The sequence below is a fragment of the Notamacropus eugenii genome, chromosome 5, assembly GCF_028372415.1.
Source record: "Notamacropus eugenii isolate mMacEug1 chromosome 5, mMacEug1.pri_v2, whole genome shotgun sequence".
NCBI classification, from domain to species: domain Eukaryota; kingdom Metazoa; phylum Chordata; class Mammalia; order Diprotodontia; family Macropodidae; genus Notamacropus; species Notamacropus eugenii.
The window spans coordinates 38,003,060-38,017,261 of NC_092876.1; the positions used below are offsets into that span (position 1 = coordinate 38,003,060).

The window sequence follows — 14,202 nt, forward strand, 5'->3', positions numbered from 1 at the left end:
AAAAAAACTGCTATTTAGACTCTGAGTCATCAGGGTCCAATCAATGACCACTTAGTGGGGCTTGGCCTGGTTATTGCAGGACAATTAACGAAAGCCAGAGTGATCTGGGTTCAAAGATTGGTCATTAAGAAAGAAATCCAGACCATAAACCCAAAGATATCTTGTGAGGTTTCAGGAATCAAAATTCATATACATACATACATACACATACACACACACACACATATATATACATACATATATATATATATGTATATGTATTTGACAATGTGAAGTAATATTTTAACTCTTGCTCAGGCCATGGATTAAAAATTCAGATCAAAACAGCAAGGTCTTTCCCACTTTCAGTTTGTTACAATAATTCAGATGCCTTACCATTAATCTAATAACTGACAGATCCAGTATTGCAATAACAAACTTCCACAAAGAGTCAGACATAACAAAACAATTAAACAGTAATAATAAATAAATAAATTGGGTGGCACAGTGGAAAGAGTACTGGCCCAAGATCTGTGGAAGATCTGAGTCCAAATTCGACCTCAGACCCTTAACACTCATTAGATGTGTGATCCTGGGCAAGTCACTTAATCCCAATTGTCTTGCAAAAAAATATATATATCCACAATGAATATAAACCAAATTTCATATAAACCACCAGGTATCCAGCTACCTTCTTCATGTTGGTCCTTGCAAAGCAGATTCTGCTCGTTCTAGGCACATACTTCTAGCTCACCCAACCTCTCAGAGCTCTGACAAGGTTGCCTCACCTGTCACACTCTGCTCTGGGACAGGACATCAGAACTGGATGTTGCTGGTGAAAATTTTGACCTGTCTTAGATATCACTCACCATTTGGAATGCTTTGGGCTGCAAAACTAGGAGGAGGTGCAGACAGGCAATGGCCACCATTACTGGGGATGAGCTTTGTCCCAATGACAGACAGAGATTATGTCTTGGCCTTGACATTTCACTATACTCCCAAGAGCAGAATCAAGATCCTGACGTCGTTTTTGTTTAAATTTTATTTATTTATTTTAATTTTTCAACATTCATTTTGACAAAATTTTGAGTTCTAAATTTTCTCCCCATCTCTCCCCTCCTTCACCCCAAAACACCTTGCATTCTGATTACCCCTACCACCAATCTGCCCTCCCTTCTAACACCCCCCCCTTCCCTTATTCCCATCCTCTCTCTTGTCCTATAGGACAAGATAAATCTCTATGCCCCTTTACCTCTATTTCCTGCATGAATAACTCTCAACATTCATTCTGAAAATTTGAGTTCCAACTCAACCATCCTTTTCCCTGAAGTACTACACTCAGTTTTGCTGGGTAGGCGATTCCTGGTTCCAATCCTAGTTCCTTTGAACCCTGGAACATCAGAGAGGAACCTCTAGGGAAGAGCTTGTGTGTCTTTCTACTCCGCCATCTTGGCTCCACGCCCCTTGATTCTGATGTTCTGTTCCTCAGTGGAACTGATTCTTCTTTTCTAGACTCCTGCAAAGGTAAGTTGATGACCGACCCACTGGCCTCAAGGGAGTCACAGATGTCTTCAGAGGATGATTCATCCTGAAACTAGGAAAGTATAGATTATGAATAAAAGTAGCCAGTTTGAGGCTGTCCCAAATTTTTCAGGCCTATTTCTGTGTGTGTGTGTGTGTGTGTGTGTGTGTGTGCACATGCATATCCATATGTGTTATGTGTGTTTAACTATAATCACTGATCCAGCCCTCAGATATCACAGGAGAATTTGGAAACTTGGGGAAAAAAAGTGATCTATCCAGGATCAAACAACACCCTTACATACAACCCCTCACTCCCAGGACTTTCCATGGCTTTTCCCTGTCATAGGATCATAGATTTAGAGCAGGAAGGGACCTCAGAAGCAATGATCAAACCTATATCTGGATAAGAATCTTCTCTCTCAGTTTCCTGGAACTCGACTACCCAGATTCCATTTGAAAACATCAATGAAAAGGAACTAGCTCCCTTTTGAGACAACAGCTTCTACTTGAAGACAATTGGAATGCTTAGGAAACTTTTCCTGCCTTACAGCCTCATCATAGATGATCTCTTAATGACTCCCAGCCATTTGTGCTGGTTCTACCCCCTTGGAGCCAAACAGAACAAGAAAATCTTCTAAGTAAAACCTGAAGTCACCTATGGGGTGTCCCCTTTTGCTCCAGACTAAACATACCCAGATCTTTCATTCAGTTCCCATATAGTAGGAATCTGAGACCCATCAACACCCAGACCACTTTCCTCTCTTCTCAATGTCCTTCCTAAAATGGGATGTCTGGAATCCTTGTGCTTTTTTATGCAAAGGTGTTGCCTCTTTAATGGAAAGATGCATAGAGAAATCATTGGCCAAGTTGATGCATTCAGGGATCATTTATAGACCAAAGATGTATGGAAGGGATATTCTTAGCTAGAAGAGTAGGGATGCCCAGGCAGCAACATTAGCAGAAAGATATTGCATCAGTCAATCCAACTAATCAATCCATAAGTTTGGTAAAAGCTACTCACCGTTTCTTTTATGCCATAACCTGAAATACAAAGATGAGTGTCAGGAAGCAGGATAGAGACATTTTTGAGACATATAATGAAAGGACAAATAGAATGGCAGACACATCAATGTGGGCTGCAGGGGACAGAACCCTGGGCTCTGAGGTAAAAAGAACTGGGTTCATATAAAGCCTTTGACACCACCCAGTGACTTTGGGCAGTCAATCAATCAGCATGCACTTATCAAGTGCCTACTATGTGCCAGGCACTGTGTGAGGTCCTAGGGTCACAAGTATAAAGAAGAGAGCAATCTCTCCTTTCAAGGATCTTATATTCCAACAGGGGACATGAGGAGTGTCTTTTCCCTAGCTGCTTCCATGCTTGGAATGTTCCCACCCCCCACATCCCTCCGTCTTAATTTAAGATGGCTCCAATTCCACCTTCTACAATAGGTCCTTCTTGGTCTCCCTTAATGCAAATGCCTCCCCCTGAGAGAAGTTCTCATTTAACACTAAATAGCTTGCACATACATGGTGGTCAGCCTGTTGTCTCCCTCCTCAGAACTTGAGCTCTTTGAGGACAGAGACTGAGAGTCCCTCCCAGTAACCTTGAATTCAGCATGTTCCCTGGCATACTGTGTTGTTGTTCAGTTGTTTTCAGTTGTGTCTGGATCTTTGTGACTCTATTCAGGTTTTCATTGGCAAAGACATGAGTGGTTTGTCATTTTCTTCTCCAGTTCACTTAACAGATGAGAAAACTGAGGCAAACAGGCTTAAGTGACTTGTCTAGGGTCACACAGGAAGTGTATGAGGCTGGATTTGAACTCAGGTCTTTCTGACACCAGGCCTGGTGCTTGCTCTGCTGCTCCACCTAGCTGCCACCTAATGGTTTTTGTCTGTAAAATGAAGAAATCTAACTGAAAGGGCTCTCAACTGTTTCCAGCCTACATCTTTGAGTGTACAACCACACTGTGATCCTACAAAGCTTAGAAAATGGTGACTTGTCTGAGGTCCCACAGTCACAACCTCTCTGTATAATACTTTCATTTCTGGGATTTTCCATCACTTGTACCTGAGTAGGTCTCTGATGCCCAGGGGAGGAAGACCCTCATCTTGCAAACCAATAATTTGCTGAACAGATCTACAGATCTGGCCATAGCACCTTGGCCCCAGTCCATTCCCCCTCTCCTTGGTCCTAAATATTCCTGCCTAACTCCCTAGGCAGATTTCCCACGGCTCTGTTCCATCTAGGCTCAGTGTATTATATAACTTACCTGTGTAACTGACATCTGAAAGTCCCACATCAGTAAGGGATATATACCCCTGATTCTAAACTTGAAATTATCAAAGGAGTGACTTTTGATACCTAGAAGGAACTTTTCCAGTATCTGTAGGTTCCATGAGGACAGAGAGCATCAGTCAATGTCAAAACATTTATAGATCTCCTCTTGTATACCAGGAACCATGCTAAGTGATAGAGATACCAAGACAAAAGGAAGAGAACCCTGACCTTTGAGGAGTTCTCTTTCTGATATGTTCTCCTTCCTCCCTCCTGCCAAAACAGTATCTTGTATGTATCTTATACACAGAGTCTTCTTTTCTATGGCCATGGTGAAGTCCATCACCCCCATCAGCCAGTAGGCTCTTTGAAAATGGCAAATTTTTTACTATTGTACAGTGTCTATACAGAGGAGGATCTTAATAAATGTTAAGTGTCTAGAATTGAATTCTGCATTCACTTTAACTCCTGAGCACACTGCTCTGCACATAGTAAGCAATTGATAAATGGTTCCTGAGATAAATTCAATAGCTGAACTGACATACTTTGAGTGTATATATATGCCTAGCTCAGTGCCTAGCACGTAATAGGTGCTTAATACGTGCTACTTAAGTTGACTTGGCATGCATAGCACAGATTTAATTGCACAGTTCCTGACATATACCAATTGCTTAATAAATGCTTTATCTATTTATATCTTTTCTATTCATATATCCATCATTCTGTCTATCCAACTATATTTCCATCTATCATCTATCCTTCCATTAACCAGCCAACTATCCATTCACCTATCCCTTCTTTCATTCTATCATACTTTCAACCCTCATTTTTGCTGTCATAGCTAATTATACTTTCTTTCATCTATCTTTTTAATTTAATTTAATTTATTTCTTTTGTTACATTTTAAATTCCAAACTGTCTCCCTCCATACTTCCAACCCTGCACTAGAAAAGGCCACCATGTGACACAGATATACAAATATAAGTTAAACCATACTATGCATACTTCTATCCATCAGTTTTTTCTGGAGGGAGATAGCATATTCCTTCCTAGATTCTTTATACCTGATTTGTATATTTATGATATTCAGAACAACTAGGTCATTCACAGCTAGTTCTTAAAGCAATCTTGTACTTACTATATACAACACTACATCCTTCACTTATCATTACTTTTTGTAAGTCTGTGCATATTTTACTAAAATTAACAAACTCATGATTTCTTACAGTACAATAATATTCCATCACAGTTATGTACAAATTGTTCAGTCATTCCCCATTTGATGGATATCCCCTCAATTTCCAATTCTTTGCCATTAAATAGAGAGCTGCGACAGATAGGTTCCTTTCTTTTTTTCTTGTTCATGTTGGGAAACAGACCTAATAGTAGCATTTCTGGGTCAAATTCTTCCATTTATCTACCTTTCTATTCAACATCTATAAATCTTTCCATCTATCCATCCATCTTTTGATCCTTCATCTATCTATCTATCTATCTATCTATCTATCTATCTATCTATCTATCTATCTATATTTAGGTTTTCTATTATATCTACTTATCTATTATATACTTATACCTGCTGACAATCCTTATCTCCCTTTAGAGAAACCAGTGTTTTCCAAGTTCACTTCACAAAGCTGGGATGATAAGAAATCACATTTAGATTGACTTTGTATGAATTTAACAGATTATTGATTAGCAGCAGAAATATAAGTAGGGATTTCTGTGCCTGGGGGAAAGCTCCCTAAAGTGAACCTGAGTCAAGCCCACCCTCAGTTAAATGGGGAAGGGGGGAAGGGAGAACAAGGAGGAAGGATGGGAATAAAGGGAAGCATTGCCTGAGTTCTAGCTGGCATTTCCCAAGATTCACATAATGAATGTACTCTTTGGATACTGAAAGCTGTTGTTTCTGTAGCCCTAAAGGACTCAAATCTTGGTCAGATTCTTCTAAATTCAGTGTTCTGGAGCAAAGTCCCCCCGCTCCACCCTCTTTATGTCTCTGCTTACCTCTTTCTTTGTTCTTTTTCCTTCTACGAAATACCACTGCAATGATGGTGATGAAAATGAAGATGATCACAATGAAAGGGTAAAATATGAAGTGACTCTTCCTCTCCTGTGAGCATAACGCATCCATGGTGTCTGTGCCTGGTCTTCCTTCAAATAAACCCTGTGCAGTGCAACTAGGAAAATAGATGAAGACACTGTCATTGAACATGAATTCATTCCTATCAGCCCAGTAAAACAGTGATCCAACTCCTCCCCAGGGGCAGCCAGCCATGCAACTCAGCAGCCAAAGAAGTTGAGAGAAAGAGAGGGAGAGAAGAAGGGAAAGCAGAAGTGCATGACTCTCTGATGTGTAGACAACACACAAAGGCAGGAGTAAAAACACACATGTTGGATTGGTGCAATGGCAATTTAAAATGGGAAGATTGTTCTCATTCATTAATAAGCTTCTGAGACCTGCCTAGGTCAGATGGAAGCCTGAGTCACATGAGTCAGTCACATGGTACCTGTTTGTTGAATGGGTGGAACAGGAAGAGGCTAAGCTATAGCAGAGCTGAGAGGAAGTTAATCATGAGAGTAGTCAGAGCTAGAAAGGATGCAGGCTGCTGGATAGCATGAGTGAAGCAGCTTGTTTGTGATTTTGTTTAATGGAGTTGGTTTGTGGGGAGCCTAGCAGAGGGGAGGTTTGGGTATGGGGTTGTTCTCTACATTGTTATTGTGTACAGATATCTTTGTTACTATGATGGAGTTGGCTCTCTGGTATCTGAATAGATGTTTTGGTTCTGTCTTCCACGTGGAGAATTTGTGGTATTTTGTGATTCAGAATTGTGCTGCGATACTCATGTCCATGGTAGGTGCTGTGAATATCACATTGGTGCTACAATTGGCTAGAAAAACAGTGTGTTCAGAGGCAGAATCCAAAAAGATTTAGACAAATTAGAACCATGAGACAAGGTTATTGGTCTTTTTTCTCTTGCTTTTGAGGGGCCCAGAACTGCCATTTCATCAGTTTTGGGAATTTTCTAGTGGAGAAATACCTTCCCCTAATGCAGGAATCATCAGGAATTGAAAGCCTCAGATTGTTGGCTAGGGCACTGAGAGGGTGTGATCTGTCTGTGAGACAAAGCTTACTATGTCTAAGAGACAGAACTCTAGGCTTCCTGACTCTAAAGCCAGACCTGTATCATCCAGTGCCCAAGCTAACAGGAAGATAGGCATAAATAGGACTGAATGAAATCAATATCTTACAATTAAGCTTATAAATCAGCTGAAAAAGATCATAGAACCAGAGATAGCTAGGTGGTTCAGTGGACACCAGGGGACAGAGCACTGAGTCTAGAGTCTGGAACATGGGAGTTCAGATCTTAGTTTAGACATTTCCTAGCTGCATGACCTTGAGCAAGTCACATAACCACTGTCTACCTCAGTTTCCTCATCTGTAAAATGAGGCTAATATTGGCACCCACTTCCTAGTGTTTTTCTCAAGATCAAATGAGATAATACCTAGGAAGTACTCTGCCAATGTCACCTATTATTGTTGGTGTTATTGTAGCTCCTGTCCTAATAGCAACAATAGTTAGCATTTGCATAGCAATTTCTAAGTATATCTCTGTGTATAAGAAACTCTTCTTATTGGTGGAGATGAATGCCCTGTCCTGCAGGAGTTGACTGAGCAGTCTGTGGGAGGACTCCAGCCTTGATGCATCCTTTCTAGGACTCTTCAAGGTTCCAGTCTTTTGGGGGGTACTGTTCAAGCATCAATTTGCTTGAACAGATCCCAGGGGGAAGATGGAAGAGGCTAACCCCAATTCAAGATGCTGAAGAAAAAACTATGGGAACACATGAGAGGAGCCAGCAGCCTCCATCATGTCCTCACCGAGCTTGTTATACTAGAGAAGTAGGGGAGTTGCCCTTTGGGAGAGAATTAAAATGCTCTCTTGGTCAGGGTGAGTTTACTGCTCTGGGAAAGCTCCTTCACTCTGTATTATCTAGTTCATATTCTCTATGTATATCTCCTCTGATCTCCCTTTTGTTATAATTTAGATAAATGGGTATGACAAAGAAAATGTTACTGATGCAGAATAAATTAAAAAGTGTGTCCTATGTATATTTACTTTCAGAGATCCAGTTGTTAAGCATTTACCTGCACCCCACCTCTCATGATCATTTCCTTTTTTCTGTTCTACTTTGTATATGGAAACATTTACTTTAATTGGTCTTCGTTAAGGTCAGATTTTTTTTTTATTTAAAACACCGTAAATGAAAAAGCAAAAAGAACAAACAATTAAGTCCCATAAAGTGTGATACACCTACTTGGTCCACAGCAGGCAATGGCCAAGGGTCCCATTGGGGGAAAACATCTCTTCCTGGCACTTTTCACAGATGGTGTTGTTTCTCTCTGTGCCTGAAAGAGAAGAAAACATGGGAGATTTGGTTCTGACCTTAAGTAGTAGGATGAAAGCCAAACACAGCTGCTCTGACAGTGTCCATGGATTTGTTGGTCCCTTCTCTAGAAGCTCTGTATCTGAGCAAATAGCATTGAGAACAACTCTATTAAATACTCCCTAGGCCTGTGGCAAGAGAAATTATATGCATGTATATGTTTAGATAAAAAATTTTTGCACCACCTACGTTACCCAATGTTTCTTTCCTTTTACTAGTAATCGTTTAACAAACAACTCTTTGGGGTGGGAAGGAGGAATACATGTACTAGCAGGGCACATTTTTATGTTTTCTTATGTTTAACCACTGTTACTGAAATGACTAAAATTTCCCCAATCACTTTCTTAAACCTAAGCAATTAACAAACCAAAAATTAAGCTATGATTTATACTGTTTCGCCACTTCTGAAGGGTCAATGCTCCCATTGAAAATTTATCAATCAGTTCTTGGGAGAACAGTTTGGTCTGACTCTAGCTGACTCCATGTGGACATATGTTACCCACAGAGCCATCTCTTATCATGTAGAATCTTAAAAGGGGCAAATAAAACAGTTCAGTAAACTGATCAACATATCAAAAAAGGTTGACATCATGTGTAGTGTTCTACCCCATAGCCCTTACTTCTACAAAGAACCTGGAGATTGAGGATGAGGTATAGCAGCTAGGTGACTCAGTGGATATAGCACTGGACCTGAAGTCAAGAAGATTTTATCTCAAATCCAGCTTCTCACACTTACTAGGAATATGACGCTGAGCAAATCATTTAACCTTTCTATACCTATTTCCCCTATTATAAGAGGGGGCCAAAGGTAGCACCTACTTTCTAGTTAGTATTTGTAAAACACTTTGCACAGTATCTGGCACATAGTAGGTACTATGTAAATGCTTATTTACTTATTATCATTTTAGTTATCTGAAGCCATACAAATGACTTTGCCCACTCATAGGATCATGGCGTTAGAGGTAGAAGGGACATTAGAGACCAATAACTCCTACTGTCTCATTTTACAGTAGAGGAAACTGAGGCCCAGAAAGGTCACATATGTGACTTACACACAGGTTGTTCTTCGATAGTGAGAGGAACTTCAACTTGGGCACCTTAGTTCTTCTCTCTACAAGGGCAGAATGTGATTCTCACTCTAATTTAGCAGCTGACCTTTCAGAGTTGTATGTGAAACATCCATCCCCTGAGGTCTATGTGGGGCTGAGTCCCTCTGTACTTAACTAGGCAGGTCCTCAAAAAACAGACCTCCAGAAAACCAGATCCCTGATCCTATTTTAGAAACCTCCAACTCAGTGATGTTTTGTAGAATTTGAACTCTTTGGGGATCACCTTCAAGAACCCAGGGCACATCAGAAACCAAGAAGAGGAGCAATAAGGAAATTGCCAATCAGGTCTGTGCACAGGGGAAGAGTTTATGACCAAACAAGGAAGAGGGATGATCACAGAGCGTAAATTCAATCATATAAAATTTTAAAAATTAGTACAAACGAAACCAAAACAGCTACAATTAGAAGGAAGTAGGTAACTGGGGAAGGGAGTGGGTGGGAAATGTTTGCAGCAAATTTTTTTGATTTTTTTTTCATTATTTTATTTGTTTTCAGTGTTCTACAGACACTTGCATATAACTTAGATTTTTTCCCCTGTCTCCCCTTTCCCTCCCTGAGATGGCATACAATTTTATGTAGGTTCTACACATACATTCCTATTAAATACATTTTCATCTTAGTCATTTTGCATAGAAGAATTAAAATGAATGGGAGAAATCATAAAACAAAGCAAAACATAATACAAAAGAAAATGATCTGCTGGATTCTGTGATTGAAATCCATAGTTTTTTCTCTGGATGTGGAAGGCATTCTGCCTTAAGAGAACACTGAGAATTTTTTAAGTCTTTGCATTGTAATGAAGTACTAAGTCTACCAGAAAAATTCCTCACACACTGTGGTCATTGCTGTGTATAAAGTTCTCCTGGTTCTGCTCCTTTCACTCAGCATCAGATCATATAAGTCTTTTCAGGCCTCTCTGAAGTCTTCATGTTCATCATTTCTTATAGCACAATAGTATTCCATTCCATTCATATACCACAATTAATTTGGCCATTCCCCAATTGATGGTAATCCCCTTGATTTTCACTTTTTGGCAACCACAAAGAGTACTGCTATAAATATTTTTGTACATGTGGGACTCTTTCTCATTTTTATGATCTCTTTGGAATACAGTCCCAGAAGCGATATTACTGGGTCATTTTTGTAGCCTTTTGGACATAGTTCCAAATTGCTCTCCAGAATGGCTGGATCAGCTCACAGCTTCACCAACAATGAATTAGAGTTCCAACTGTCCCACATCTTCTCCAACATTTAAATTCCATCACAGGAAGAGGCACAAAAATATATTACAGTAGAAGGAAAGAGGGGAGGGATATGAGTATTGTTTGAGAAGTACTCTCATTTGATTGGATTCAAGGAGGGTACAACAAACTCAGTTAAGTACAGAAATACAACTAGCTCTATAGGCAATAGGAGGGGAAAGGGTAAAGAAAAGGGAGGGAAACCTAAAAGGGAAGGAAGAAGTGGTAAAGGAAAAGGGGATTAAAAGGGAAGGGGGTGAAATAATGGGAAGGAAGACTGAGGGAGGCGGTGGTCAAAAATTAAAACTCTATTGTAGAAGGGAAGGGAGAACTTAAAACAAGCATAAACAAGGGGGAAAAGGATAGAGGGAAAGACACAGATAGTAATCAAAATGGTGAATGTGAGTGGAATGAACTCTTCCATAAAACACAGACAGATAGCAGAATGAATTGAAAACCATAATCTAACAATATGTTGTTTGCAAAAAACACATTTGGAAAGGGGAGATACACATAGGGTAAAGGTAAAAGGTTGGAGCAGAATTTATTGTGCTTCAGCTGATGTAAAAAAAAAAAAGCAGGGATAGCAATCCTAATCTCACACAAAATAAAAATAGAAATACATCAACTCAAAAGAGATAAAGAAGGAAATTTTATCCTGCTAAAAGGCACCATAGACAATGAAGCAATTTTGTTACTAAACATATATGTTCCAAGTGGCATAGCATCTAAATTCTTAAGGGAGAAGTTAATGGAGTTACAGGAAAAAATAGACAGCAAAACTATACTAGCGGGGTACCTCAACCTCCCCCTCTCTAAACTTGATAAATCTAACCTCAAAGTAAACAAGAAAGAAGTTAAGGAGGTGAATAGAACTCTGGATAAGGTAGATATGATAGTTCTGGGTCCCTGGGTAGATAGACATGTGGCTGACTCACCTTGAGACTTCACATATTGTCCAGGGGTACAGACTTGGTGAGGCACACATAGCTCACAGTCATCGTTGTTCATGTCAGCACAGAAATATCCTGGAGAACAACCACAAACTGTGTTGGATGTAGATGAACATTCCTGTCTGGTCACAAAGCCAAGATCTGTAAGAAAGAAGAAAAGCCCCTGTTGGGAAAGGTCCAGGGAGGGAGCACCTGAGGTAGCCCATCCAGCTGTGGGTTCAGATGCTGCCCCAGATTCTTTGTGGCTGAGGGATGCTGGTCAGGTCACTCTAAGACTCTCTAACTCTATGATCTGCAGACAAGGCACCCTCGTGACTGGATGGAAGGAGTATTCTTCCCTGGACAAGCAAAATGACAGGCCTTATGCCTCCACCATCAATTTCTAAAAAGAAAAAGAAGAAAGTAGAAAGTACTGTGCTGAGGATGAGCTACAAGGGCAGAGAGGGAACCATTCCTGTCCTCAAGGAGCCAACATTCTACCTGTGTTGCCGCACACATCAGTTTTCATTAGCGCAGATGGACTGTATTTTGTCTTTCTGTGTATCCCCAGCACTGAATACAGGGCCTGTCACATAGAAGGCCCTTAATAAATTATTGTTTTCTTCTCTCTTTCCTTCCTTCTTTCTTTTCTTCCTTCTTTCTTTCTTTTCTTCCTTCTCAGCCTTTAGTCTAGTTCTTGACATACAATAGATCCTTAATAAATGCTTGTTGACGGATACTTTCTTGGCCTTAATTTCCTCTGCAGAAGGTAGCAGCTGATCTAGATCATAGAATGTAGGACTAGAAAGAGTTCTGGGTACCAATAAGTCCAACCTCTTCCTTTTATAGTTGAGGACACCGAAATCCAGGGAAGTGACTTGCCCAGAGTCACAACAGCAGAAAAAACAGGTAAGAGAAGCTCCAAGTGCCCACTCAGTTTATAAAACCCATGATACTATGAATCTGACTTTCTTGGGGAAGTAGAGTCAAGGGATGCCTGGCTGAGTTGGTATGCTGTAAGGACAGGAAAGGCATGGTGTGGAGAGCTGGGCTTAGGAGATACATTCCCCAGCCAGACCTGTCTTTAAGTTGCATACAGCTGAGCTCTGAACCTAGAAGTGGGAATAATGACTGGTTCTCCAAGGCCATCCTCAAGGTTTGGGGAAGCTGCTATACCTGGTCTAACAAAGTCAGCAGAAACAGAGTTGGCAGGTGGGAGGGAGCAGAGAAAATGTTCTTGGGACCTCCATTGTCATGATAAGGGACATTATGGCAGGCTTTGCCCTTCCCATTCCTTGATAATCTTCCCTAGGCAAGAGGGGAACCCTGACAGAGACAGGTGCTTTCCTGGGAGATGCAAGAGAGACTGAAGACAGTCCCAGGCATCTCCACTTCAAGCCCCAGCCCAACCCCAACTAGGTGAGGACTCTAGGGGGAGTCTGATTTCCTCTGCAAAGTCTGAACCCATAAGGACCTTCAGAGGCTGAGAGGTAACAGAAGGGGGTCAGGAGAATCCCTTTAGAGGTGAAATAAATTGTATTACAAGGCTGAAGAAGGAAGGAAGTGCTGTGGTTAGCTATAGGGATGTGTAAGTTGAGGAAATTGGAGCCAGTCATTTACCTTTCTGTGAGCAGCAGGCTCACACCTCCTCTACAGACTCAAAATTTTGAATTGGATGCACAGAACGTGTTTGCCTGGCTATGCTAAACCACCACTAGGTTGTGCCTTATCCCTGAGTTCATCACAAACTCAGGCAGGTCTAACAACACCTCCAGGGGGGTTAAGTTTGTTACCTACACCCATTGTACAGATACAGCTACTGAGGACCAGTTTAGGAAAAGGAATTTATTGAGGTCCCAGCATCATTAAGAGGTGGCAAGAAGAAAGGAGAATGTGTAAAGAAACAATGATTTAGTGCCACCCCACCATGTGCCAGGCACTGTACTAAGTGACTTACAAATACAATTTGTTTGATTTCCACAACAACTCTGAGAGTTAGATGTTATTATTGTCTTCATTTTACACTGGAGGTAACTGAGGCAGACTGAGGGTAAGTGATAGCCAAGGTCACAAAGTCGGAAGTGTCTGAGGTCACACTTGAACTCAGGTCTTCCTGACTCCAGACCTAACACTCTATCCACTGGACCACTTGGCTATCAAAGCCTGAGTCTCCTACCCAAATGCATAGAGAATTGACTTAGAGCTGGAAGGCAGCTGATTTGTCATCACATCTAATCCTCTCACTCTAAAGATAAGCAAATGGAAGCCCAGAACAGTTAGTTACCTTTCCAGATTTCCTTGATGCTGGTGCCTTCCTCTGATATTGTCTCCACTTTATCCTGGCTCCATCATGTTTGTACAGAATCCTTCTCCTTTCAGGTCTACTGGATTTTGTGTTTTCTATCAGTGTGCACACATTCATGTGCCGATTTTGAGTGGAATCATCTTTGCAGAAGTTTTTGTACATTTTGTTAATTTTTTTGTGTGTTTGACTGCATAGTGATATTCCCCACCTGCCACAGTAATCAGGCCAGGGTTGGGTAAGCAGACAATGTTTAGGGCACATTTTCTAGCCTCCTTCCTCAGACCAGGAGGTGAGCAGCGTGATCCTTAAAAGGCTGCTCAGACACCGAGGGGGCTGCTGAGTCCCACTGCTGCTTCCACTGAGGAACAACCCAATGGCTGCCTGTGTG

General features: G+C 40.9%; 1 protein-coding gene across 1 annotated transcript in view; it reads right to left on the reverse strand.

Moving 5' to 3' along the window:
- Nucleotides 1-14,202, reverse strand: part of LOC140507460 (tumor necrosis factor receptor superfamily member 5-like) — a 41,477-nt gene that overhangs the window by 2,651 nt on the left and 24,624 nt on the right. The window contains exons 4-8 of the mRNA XM_072615545.1: nucleotides 11,516-11,671; nucleotides 8,099-8,189; nucleotides 5,789-5,961; nucleotides 4,128-4,144; nucleotides 1,420-1,573 (exon numbers count right to left, since the gene is read on the reverse strand). Coding sequence (XP_072471646.1) covers nucleotides 1,420-1,573; nucleotides 4,128-4,144; nucleotides 5,789-5,961; nucleotides 8,099-8,189; nucleotides 11,516-11,671 — 591 coding nt within the window. The remainder of the gene's footprint in view (nucleotides 1-1,419; nucleotides 1,574-4,127; nucleotides 4,145-5,788; nucleotides 5,962-8,098; nucleotides 8,190-11,515; nucleotides 11,672-14,202) is intronic.